At 39.9% G+C, this 12,667-nt stretch overlaps 1 protein-coding gene across 1 annotated transcript in view; it reads right to left on the bottom strand.

Annotated features, from left to right (window-relative positions):
- Nucleotides 1-3,107: 3,107 nt before the first annotated feature.
- cdkal1 (CDK5 regulatory subunit associated protein 1-like 1) overlaps nucleotides 3,108-12,667 on the bottom strand; it is a 277,368-nt gene continuing 267,808 nt past the window's right edge. Inside the window, exon 15 of the mRNA XM_036130742.1 lies at nucleotides 3,108-3,866. Coding sequence (XP_035986635.1) covers nucleotides 3,696-3,866 — 171 coding nt within the window. The 3' untranslated portion in view covers nucleotides 3,108-3,695. The remainder of the gene's footprint in view (nucleotides 3,867-12,667) is intronic.

Genomic DNA, 12,667 nt, shown 5'->3' on the forward strand with positions numbered 1-12,667 from the left:
CCCACAGACGTCTCTGACTGAGGCGTTTCAGTCCTCCAGGGAACATCCAGGTAGATCAGTGGTCATCTTCAGCAGCAGTTCATGTTAACTTTCAAAGTAGATATTATCTATCATATGTTACTGGAGCCCACACAGAAAATGTAATTAAGACCTTGAAAGAACCCAGTACATATATTAAAAAGTGTTATTTAAGATAAGATAACATTAGCTAATTCTTTTTTTATCTCAGGACGGGGAAATAAATGGGATTAAAGCAACAGGCAGGTGCACACAACACAGACAAAATTGCATAAGGATTGAAAGATATAAGAGGCGGATTAGCGAAAAAAACACTGAACATAACATTTTTGTTATTATTATTTAATTGTAATAATAAAATAAAAACCACAAAACCCAAAAGGTCAACAGTTTCATGATACATCAAGCTTAGGGACTGGCTAATATACAGCAGGTCAAAAAAGGCCATATTTTGGCTGCAGTGCTTGCTGTTCTCTTATGAAGAAAAGATCAACTAGTGCACTAAATGCAATAGATGGGTTGAAAATATCCAGTATAAAATAAGATAAGTGCTACAAATGTTACAACACTTTTGTTCATATGGCAGCAGAACATTAAAATAAAAGTGCTCTTTACACTACTTTTGAATTCATTCTTGGAGTTTGCGCATACAATGCGATTAATCATGATTAATTGGGCAAATTATGCGATTAATCGCGATTAAAGATTTTAATCGTTGCCCAGCCCTAACATAAATACATTTTTCTTTGAGCTATGCATATATCCTAACTTAAAATGCAACCCTTTTTTTCCCTTAGTGTAATTATCTGCCCTGATCAAAGTCAAACTTAACCCCATATTCTTTAAAAATGTTAATGAAATTCAATTAAAGGGCACAAAGATGGGAAACGACACAGGAAAAGCGCTTAACGATCACCTTCCTTTAATTGTTCCCCATGTCTAAAGTTTCACACCGCTTCACGGCTGACAAATTGACAACAGCTGCCAACAAGACGAGAATTCAGAGCTCCTGCTTTTATTAGCAGCAACTCAAGTGGATGATACAAACTGAGTAATGATCTCCTCTCGTCGGTTCCTGCCTCCATATTTCAAAGTAAGCGATGATCTCCTAAATATAAGGGGTGCTGTTGCATCCATATTTCACTACAGAACAATGCCGTATAACTGACACACAGAGGTAGAAAAATGTGCTTACAAAGCATCAAAGGAGCTGTAGGGAGAGCTGCGGGGAAATGTAAGGAGCTGCAGGTTTGGCTGTAACGAGCTTCACAGCTACACAAATCATTTGATCAAACAAAACAAGCACCGCGTCTGCCTGTACAACACGCGACGTTTGATTGGGCGCCCATGTTAGTGTGAAAGTTTGCTCAATGTGCATCATTTGCCCATATAACCCAAAGCGTCACAGTGATGAGAGAAGGTGTTTGTGTAAGAGAGAGAAAAATGCACCGGTTAGTCAGAACAAGCCAGCGGACGTGCGTGCATCTGTTTATCGATTGCACGGCATGCGTGATTTAATAACTTGGGACAACAAACCGAGTGTTCATAAAAACTAGAAGCGTATAAAAAGAGGATCCCCAGACTGGTGTGTTGGGTCAACATACTCTCATATTTTCTGCTAAATGAATCAGAAGAACCTAAACATCAATACGTCACACTGTGCAGGGACGTGGCGCCACATCTGGCCACAGACAGTCAAGCCCGGCATGCCGGCTGCTTGGAGGCATGAAGAGGACAGAAGATTGTGCGCGCGCGCAGACAACGGCACAGGGGATAGACGCTGTGCAGCACAACAGAAATTGGGGCAAGCATTATTAACTGATGGGATTCCACAGCTTGTGTTGGGATATTTGCATCTCAGGACAGACAGCAGACTGCACCGCAAGCAGACTTGATCTACGACAGCGACGAGGCAATCAATAATTCGGCCAGTCAGTAAATCAATCAACACTTTGGCAGCTTTACTCAGAATAAACTGGTTTTGACCTTTATTAGAGGATTCTGGGTGTTACAATGACCAAAAAAAGAGAACAATGACCTATACATGCTACAGTGTCTTTCAAAAGCATTTCTACCCCTTGAACTCACATTTCACCTTTCAAATAGAAACTTCAGTTCATTTTTAAGGATTTTATGACACGAGAGAGATAGGGAGAATTAAACATGGTTTTCAAACTTTTCTGCAAATCAAATCTGAAGTGCACTTGCTCAAAATGCTGCTATTTGCTCTAAATGCAAAACGCTGCATGTGAGGTAAAATAAACACTCCACATGACCCTAAACCTACTATCCCCATATGTTGAGCCATTTTGGTGGCAGTATCATGCTTTGGGTGTGCTTTTCTTCGTCAGAATGTCCACATCAACGTCAATCAAAAGCCAACCGACCATCTAAGGTGAGACTTGAAAATTAAAATTCACAGTTGCTCTCCATCCAATCTGACTGAGGTTTAGCAATGGTGCAAAAAAGGAATGGCCAAAAGAGAACCGACATCTCTGAAAGGACTTGGGGCTCTAATTGCAGCCAAAGGAGGTATTGACTCATGAGGGTGACTACAAATACATGCTCATTATTGATTAAAAACAAAAAAAGTCAAAACCATGTACCCTGTCCTTACACTTTGCATTATGGCCCTAGCTTTTTAGTTGGAGTATTACAAAGAACTCCTGAAAATACTCTGAAGTCTGTAACTTTAACATGACAAAATGTGTGTGTGTGTGTGTGTGTGCATGGTGGGGGGGGGGGGGGGTGTTGAATAACTTTGCAAGGCATTTTATACACAGACAAAATAGCCACTTTAATGTGTATTCACTAATTACACTATGAAAATCCTGATTAAAATCATTCCATCCATTTGTTGAGTTATCTGTGTGATATTTCTGCTGCCGGGCTGGGTATCCAAATCTTGTTTCCCCCAAGTGAATTACGATGCATTCGCACTAGGAATTATCCAGAATAATTATGATATTGGTTTTATTGAAGGATGGTAATGATGGTGGGAAGAAAGGGGACTCGTGCATGTTGGCAAGTGGAAGTGTACCGAGGTAGCACAATAAACCTCAAAGGAAAAACATCAGCAAGACAAGACGGCAGATAGGAGAGGATCAACAAAAGCTCTCTTTATGTAGGAAGGAGGGAAGGTCAGAGAGTACAGGAAAAAAACAAATCACTCTCAATGTGCCGTGTAGCAATAAACCGAGAGGAAATTATACCATTCTGGGCATGTTATTTCAAACAATATGTATATTACAGGTATTTTAACATTTTTACTTTTTTTTCCTGAAGGTAAAAACATCAATGCTTTGAACCAGAAGTAAACAAGAAAAAACTGAATGAGATTTATTACGCAGCTCTAAAAATATCTTGCTAGATTGTAAAAATAAATACTCTGAAATGAATGTAAAAAGGACAGAAAATGTCTCATTTTCACATAATAAAATGCGTTAGCGCTTGCCATCAGAGCCATGGCCGAGCTAGGAAGTGAAAAATCCATTCAGCTGTTCCTGGTTGATCTGTGAATCGCTGCACAGCGTTAGAAATATCAGGACGCACCAAGCGGTGAACAAAGACAACAGAGCCTCGATGCTGCCGATTCCAATCAAAAACACCAAACCTGCGCGGATAAAACATCTTTTGTGACGACTTCAATCTTGCCGTTTTCCTAATGGTTTCTTGATTCAGTACATTCGACACAGCTTCTCGACAATAAAAGCCAAGATGGCGGCTGCTAGTGCAAAGCCTATCCCCAGTTTCTTCAGCAGTTCTCTGTCCAGACTGTAGGAGCCGAGCAGGAGCCCCGGGTCAGGCGCCACAGACGCGGCTCCTTTCACTCCATTGGCCGTGGGTTCCTGGGGAGAGAAACACACATTATGTAAGCTCTTTGAAATGCGTATTTAATCCCATCCACGCACTTATAATAGTTTGCTGCTTTACCGACTTCTTGATAGGGAGTGTTGCTGATGGCGCTCCTCTTCAAAGAGATAAAGACTCCTATAGCAGCTTCAGATATTGACCTGGCAGTAATCAAACTGAATGGTAGATAAGGTACTACTAATATGATCCTCAGCCTCGGTCTCCCTGCTCATTAGGTAAATACAGCAGTCAACTGGGGAACTCATTTTACATAACCGAATTTCAACATCCTGTGCAATATCCCTCTGAGATGCGCTAGCACACTGTCGCACACACGCAGCAGCCCCACTTCTTATCTCACACCGACTGGTGGACACAGATCAATGCAACTCATAGCACAGGCTATCTGTAATTCATATTTACAGAAGTGTATTAAGATCAAATCAGCAAGCCTCATTTACACATCAAGCAGTACCTCTGTTTACTCTGAATGTGTCAATGCGTCGGAAAGATGCACGTCAATGAGAAGAGGCGACAGTGAGTGATGGAGAGCAGCGATTAGAGGAGAAAGATGAACTCTTAAGAAGAGAGGAGGAAGACGCTAAGACTGGGTGGCTTTAAACATGCAGTACAACAACGGGCATCAATGGTAGATATTAAAAACATACCTTAAAATGAATGTTCTTTATTACAATAGAAATATATCATGCTGAAGATTTGAGTTAATCCCAACCTTTAATTTAAGTGCTTTTGCTCAGGCATGGAGAAAAAAATGTGGCTTTCAGAAACAATTATTTTCTTAACAGAACCCTTGCTGCCACATATTCATAACACCACTCCTGCAGTATTGCTTAAGATTGTTGAGACTGGGTGTGTAGGTATTGCTGGGGTAGAGAACGTCGGAGGCCTCAGTACTTGATGCGGCCGTCCTGGGGACCTTTGCCTTTCAACTCTATTTCCTGTCAGCCTACTGTCAAACGTCACTAGTGCCACAAAATACATATCCATCCATCCACTGTTTATTCCTCCAGGCAGTTTGGGGGAAGGAACTAGTTCCTATCTCCAGTGGTCACTGGGCGAGAGGCGGGGTACAACTTGGACAAATCGCCAGTCCATCACAGGGCAACACAGGACAAACAGCCACACGCACACGCCTCAGGTGAGAACCTTAGATGTATCTGCACGAGATCTGAACCCAGGACCTTCTTGCTGCAAGGCAGCAGTGCCACACACTGCTACCCTGTGTAGTCCGGGTGCTGGGACCAGTTGTAATGGCAAAATCAACATTTGAGTTAACAGTTTTATGTCTTCATTTTTTATTGATTATTGTTGTATTGTTTTTCTTATCACTGTCAGGGTTAGGAGTCAAGAGTCTGTAGGGGTCTTCTGGGTCTGCTCATGTGCAGGTTAGCATACATTTGAAATGGGTTCATCCATGCTTTAGATTTCTAACAATCAAGGTCAGTGGTTAAAAGAAATAAAAGAGATGTTTGAGTTTCTAAGTGCATCATTTAGACAAACTAATTAATAGAAACATTTATCAATATAATAATCATAATAATAATCATAATAATAATAATAATAGCCTCCATGTGATCCATGTATTTAAAGACCGTTTTTGAAGCTTTACAAAAAGTACCAGTGAATATGGAGGGCACTGTATATCAGAAGCTTATATGGCAACATGAATTCATTTAATCATATTTTTTAATTATGAGAAAAAGCACAACTATGCTCTTTAGATAGATAATTGCTATTAATCATTATTTACATTTAGAAATCCATCCATTAAAACCACTTTCTATTTGGATTAAAAGCCATTAAAAAAGTGTGAAATTAGACTTTTCACGCTACCCGCTGACTCCTTGCACTCCCACCTTCACAATTCTGACATCTGTTTCCTCTCTAAGACGAACTGTCTTTTTAACGACAATGAAAACAGGCTGAATCTTTTTTTGATTAAGTGCTTCTCTCAATATTTCCTAAATGAAAGCGATCATAAAAGCAGCCATTTGCTTATGCAAATGAGAGCATCGCAATTGCATCTGTGTAAGCAGTTAATGCAGTTTTACACTGATCTGATTACAGCAGAGTGCTGTCTATTGAATAAAGGATGATGAGAGGGTGGATGTCAATGCAGTTAGGGAAGCTTGTGGAAAGACGAGAACTTTGCTACAGCCAAAACAACACCGTTTTGCATCTTAAACAGCGACTGTTGTCGTCTGAAGTTGTTGAAAAAGCTGGTCGGTCACTAATAATCAATCACTTGAATCTAAACAGTGCGCAAGTATAGATTGTGTTTATATTATTCAGCTACTCAGTTTATCACAGTTCCTGGGTTTCAGCCTCCCTCCCAACTCATTATTATGTCTGATTAAAACTTTGTTTAATTTTGTCTGTTTGTATGAAATTGGAGACCTGCGGCGAAAGCTAAAGCCAAGCCAAGTGATTGCAAAATAACTAAAAAATGCTGCACAGGATGTGATCATTTTAGTTTGAGCATTAAACAAATTGGATGAGAACACCGACACATAACATGCTTTGCTGGAGTGGAAATCAATGGATTACTTTGAAGTGCCTCCTGGATATCTCCTGCATGACAGTTAGTGAAATGGCATTTCAATATGGTAAATCATGCAGCGCAGTATTGGGGAATTGATCCAAATTTCAAGAATAGCCTTTAAAGCCACCCTGTATCTGACTGTAGGAGGCTTGACTGATGTCCATCAGGTAGTGGGTATGTATCGAGTCATTTAATCCGCTTTCTTTTCTGTCACACTTTCAATTCAGTTTATTCACGTTTTAAAAACCAATAAATGAAATAATAAATGAGGAAATAATGTTAGAATCCGCAAACCCTTGGGACTGCAGTGGAGGTTTACCTTCCTGGAGGACAACATACCAAAATGTCCAGAGAGCTATAATGCAATGGTTCAGAGAAGGGGTCACCAACATGGCGCCCACAAGCCTGTTCTAAACACAGCACAATCCACCAGTAAGCTGCATCTAAAACTTTATTTTATTCCGTAACTCTTCCTGTTTTTTATACTTGCCTTTATATAGATTAAAAAAAATGACAATATTTATAGCAAAGCATGAATAATATGTTTATTTTACATAATGTTAAGGTGAACTCTGATTCTTTTAGTTTAAAGGTCAGTACTGGTAGTCCTTCAAATGACACAACACCAATGAAGTAGCTCTCAGTTTCAAAAAGGTTGGTGATCCTTGGTTTAGATCAAAGCCTATTCAAATGTCAGCAGGGCCCAGGACAAGCCTAGACCTAGATCCAATTGAGTCTATGGCAGGAACCTTTTTTTATGTTCACAGATATACTTCATCCAGTCTGACTCAGCTTGAGGTATTTTGAAAAGGAGAGTAGGAAAAAATGTCAGTTTCTTGGTGTGGAAAACTGCTAGACATGAACAATTTACAGCTGCAGATGCAGCAAAGGGTGATTTTTTTAGATTTATATATTGGCATAGGGAGCTGAATAAAAACACTGCTTTTTAATTTTTTTATTTTGCTGTGAGATTTTCATTACTCTTCACAACTATGCAAATTTAACTTTGTGGTTGTAAAGTGAGAAAAGGTTCAAAGTGTAGAAATACATTTTCCAGGCAGTGGCATATGTTTCCCTTAATGAAGAAGTTTTAAGAAACCTTTCTTCATTTGATGTTTAAATACATATTCAAACTAATGTCAAAAATATTATTAGAATCTTCTAATTTGCAAAAAAAAAAAAAAAAGCAAGTCTTTACGTGTGTGTGTGTGTGTGTTGGAAATCTGTTAAATAATTTTCCTTTCAATTAAATGTGTCCTGTGAACCACTATGGAGAAGTGACAAACCTGCTTTAATGCTTTAAGCATACCCATCCAGCAGCTGGTGAGTGGAGTGTGTATCAGCATGTAGCCGCGCACACCTGCACGTGTTGCACGCACATGGCTGGATGTCCGAGCAGCTGCTCAGCGTCTGCCCTCTGTCTTGCTATCCTTGACATTTCTCCTGTTTTTCCTCGCTCTCACTTATGGTTACAAACACCACCCTGTCACCCATTCCTCCTTTCACAGCTTCATTATGAAAGCTTCCCTCTGTTGACTCGCACAATGGTGGATGGATTCTATAACCGCCAATGCCTTAGTGGCAGATCCACGGACAGAGAATCGGTAACGTTATACTTGGTGACACATCAACTTTTTTTCTAGCGTCAGGATTCTCCCTAGAATGACTAATGGGGAAAAAAAGTGATATGCCTTTTTTCTTGTGAAATATGATTATGAACTGTGGAGCTTTCAGGTTGGAACGTAGTAAAATTCCCAAAGGGATAGTCATGACAAAGGTAGAAAAACGTTCTTGTTAGGCCCGAGCAGCGAAGCGCTGCGAAGGCCTATTGTATCTGTAGTGTTAATTATTATTATTATTCTGCCCCCCTAAAGAGGGGCCTTTTTGGGGGCCTTACCTTTTTCAAAAACTCACCAAACTTTGCAGATGCATGGTGACTGTTTAAAAATTTTGTATTTTAAGGTCGTCACAAAAATCTAAAGAAAAATGCCTCAACGGCGCCACCTAGAAATTTTCAAAGGACCCTTTGCTATTCACTTACTTCATCGTAGATTAATGAAATTTTGTACAGTTGTAGATCTAAGCAAGACGCTCAGAATTTACAATTAACGTCATAGTGCAAATATCACAGGAAGTCGGCCATTTTAGATTGAAGGTCGTAATTTTACCTCATTTTTGACGTTTACAGCATTGGTATTTGATCGAACTCGTCCTAGGGATTTCGAGCGAGCGGCTTGAAACTCGGTCAGTCTGATCATAAGGCATGGCCAATTAAAAGTTATCAAAACGGTGAGTTTTTGAGCATGTTGAAGGGGCGTTAGCAGGGGTCAAAGTTCACCTACTCGCCACAAAACAGAAAACTGTTATATCTCCTACACAGAAACACACAGAGGCACCAAACTTTCTGTAATTGATCATCATCGGGTCTTTTACAATATCCAATGGTCAAATGATGACATCACTTAGGCCACGCCCCCTGACAACAGGAAAAACTGCTATATCTCCTACACAGAAACACACAGAGGCACCAAACTTTCTGTGATTGATCATCATCGGGTCTTCTACAATATCCAATAGTCAAATGATGACATCACTTAGGCCACGCCCCCTGACAACAGGAAAAACTGTTATATCTCCTACACAGAAACACACAGAGGCACCAAACTTTCTGTGATTGATCATCATCGGGTCTTCTACAATATCCATTGGACAAATGATGACATCACTTAGGCCACGCCCCCTGACAACAGGAAAAACTGCTATATCTCCTACACAGAAACACACAGAGGCACCAAACTTTCTGTGATTGATCATCATCGGGTCTTCTACAATATCCAATGGTCAAATGATGACATCACTTAGGCCACGCCCCCTGACAACAGGAAAAACTGCTATATCTCCTACACAGAAACACACAGAGGCACCAAACTTTCTGTGATTGATCATCATCGGGTCTTCTACAATATCCAATGGTCAAATGATGACATCACTTAGGCCACGCCCCCTGACAACAGGAAGTGTCATGTTTTATTGTTAGCAGTCGCTATGTTACCCCTCTGAGCTAATCAACATGAAAGGCAAAGTCACCTGAAACGCCGCTGCCATATGTCCAGACTTCCATAGGATATTGATAAATTTAATAAAAAGTAACTTAAAATTACCTTAAAAGGACAACATTTTTAAAAGTCAAAAGGCTTATTTAATGCTTTGAGAACATCTCTTCTATTCGGCTACAAAACCAACCAAAACAGGATGATCTTTTAAGCTATAAGACCATTTTTAAGATGTCAATACATAGATTTTAAGCTGGTGGGTCGCCACTGCCTCCGGTGGCCAAATGCATCGCTGCATCAACTGATCTGCACCAGTTTAATCTCGTCATGGCAAAATTATTTTTTCTCTTCATGTGTGGCCCTAATACTCCATCGTAAGAACACCGCTGTCGTTACCGCGGGTCCTGGGAAAAAAAAACGCTGCTCCTGGGGGGAATTTTTGATTATGCTCACGCATAGATGTGTAAAACTTCACATTGCAATTCAGACAGGCGCAGACTGAACCGTGCAGTTCATTTTAAAGAGGCAGTTTTGGCGCATATTCCGATAGAAACGGGCTGCGGGGAGCCTAAGTGTGTTGTCGTGGGCGTGTTTACCCGCTGCAGGTAACCGCTGTGAAACAATCAGAAAGATTTCCCTGATTAATAACATCTTTATGGCGCTCATCTTTATTGTTACTATGTGCTGCTTTACCAGTTCTCTCTCTCTCGCTCGCTCGTCATCGGACAAAAATCAAACTGCTTCGTGTTTGTATTTGAAATTGTGCGTCAGACTCAGATTTAGAAGTGTTGTTACGACGTTTGAGCTGTAACTGCAACCGTTTTTTATATATATATATATATATATATATATATATATATATATATATATATATATATATATATATATATATATATATATCTGGTAACTTTACTGAATTTGCAGCTTAAGAAGATTGGGTTTGACAAACAACACCAACTGTCCCCTCAATCCAGTGCACACAATACCACAACAGACCTCATCACGCTCTACAGTACATCAAGAAAACTAAATCAACTAAAACAAGTTCACTAAAACAAGTTCATGTGCATTTCATGCACATGAAATGAAGTTAATCCATATTTGTGTGTCAGGGTGTCTAAGCATTCTCCAGAATTTGACATCTCAGCAGAGCCTGTAATAATTATAGAAAGTAACATTATAGTTGTTCTGCCTTTTGTTAAGACAGCAAGGAATTCATGTCGTGAATACATTACATAAATAAGATAATAATTCTTAGTCAGAGGAAATCCAAGGCAAAAACAGTTAGAAAAGTTTTGGGTTCATATTTAATCAGAGTGAGACATCACAACTTTGTTAGATCTCTATGTGAATTACGTGAGATAGTGAGTGCTCTCACCTTAAAAAAAGATCTTTGACGTATTTTGCTCCGGTTAAAAGCTGCTTTTCAGCGATGAAGCTAGGGAAACTGCTAATGTTGAAGTTGAATTTGTTCTACACGCTTCTGCCTTGGAAAAATATTTGTCTTTTTACAAAAAGAATGTTTAAAGCCAGATTTGGGAACAAAGGTTATTCAGAGAATGCAAGAAAAGGAAGCTTTTGTGGGGAACTTTTGTCCTAGCTGTCTAGCTGCATATGGCCCCAGGACAGCACAATAGTTTTCTTGAAGTTTAATTTTGGAGAAGTAGAAACAAGTATTAATTTCAAAAGGTAGGTAAAAAAGGAAAAAAGTTTTTACAAAATCTTAAAATGTTGGATAGTCGTTATTTCCATCTTGCTGTGAAAATTGGTGAAATATTATCATTTTAATGCTTAGATATAAAATCGCAAGGCCATTACTAAAATTGCCTTTTGTTGAAAATGTTTTTTGGCATGCCATACTTTATATTTATAGGTAGCCTAGATGTGCATAATAAAAGAGTGGAACTAAAACCTGGTCTAAAATTATTATGGAGCTTTAACTTGCTAAGAGTAATACTGTTAGATGATTATATCTTTAAAATGAGATAACTGTCTCAAAAAATGTGATAGTTTATTTGGTCTGAAGAGATGATGCAATTCAATGTTATTTATATAGCGACAATTCATGAAATATGTCATCTCAAGGCACTTTACAACGTCAAAATCAATCAGATTATACAGATTGGGTCAGATTATACACATTGGTCAAAAAATTCCTATATAAGGGAACCAGTTCATTGCATCAAAGTCTTGACAAGTAGCATTCTCTCTTGAAGAAGCGTAGAGCCACAGGGAGAGTCGTCTGCATTGTCCATGGCTTTGCAGCAATCCTACCTACTGAGCAAGCATGAAGCGACAGCAGGAAAAAAAACTCCCCATTAACGGGAAGGAAAAACCTCCAGCAGAACCGGGCTCAGTATGAACGGTCATCTGCCTCGACAGACTGGGGGTTACAGAAGACAGAGCAGAGACACAACAAGACAGACAAAAAAGCACAGAAGTTCTACATTAGATGGTAGTAGCGGGTGATCTGTCTTCCCTGGATGAAGCCACAGCTAACAGAACGCCAGACCAGGTGTGCCTACTATGAAGAAAAAAGAAAAATCAAAAAGTTAAAAGCTGAAATTACAACAGTCATTCAAAATTGAAGAACAATAGACCCTGATGTCCTGCAGTAGCCTAAACCTATAGCAGCATAACTATAGAGGTAGCTCAGGGTAACATGAGCCACTCTAACTATAAGCTTTTTAAAAAAGGAAAGTCCCAAGGGCCAGCTTCTAGTGGAGAAGTTCAAGTATCTTGGGGTCTTGTTCACGAATGAGGGGAAGATGGAGCGGGAGATCGACAGGCGGATTGGTGCGGCGTCTGCTGTGAAGCGGGCGCTATACCGGTCCGTTGTGGTGAATCTGCACCAGATTTTTTGTGAGTCGTGGGGGAGCGCTGCCGAACACGTTCGTGTAAATCGCCCAGTGGACGGGCGGGCAAAATGCGTGACAGCATCTGCGGTGGCCAAGGCCGGCGGTGCGCAAATCCCAGCGGTGGCCAAGGCCGGAGCGGCGCTTTGCTGCGAGGGCCGCTCATCACCGCTTGCGGTTTTAATGATTAAACTTCTTTTCTTACTGGGTTTGAAATATTGGCTGAATGACTGGAGAGTAAATTAAAAAAGAAGACAAAACCATGTTTCCTGACAAGAAAAGGTGCAGGCAAATTAATTACCCAAAAATAAAAGTTTAGTAAACTT

This window comes from Fundulus heteroclitus, chromosome 3 (genome assembly GCF_011125445.2).
Source record: "Fundulus heteroclitus isolate FHET01 chromosome 3, MU-UCD_Fhet_4.1, whole genome shotgun sequence".
Taxonomy (NCBI): Eukaryota; Metazoa; Chordata; class Actinopteri; order Cyprinodontiformes; family Fundulidae; genus Fundulus; species Fundulus heteroclitus.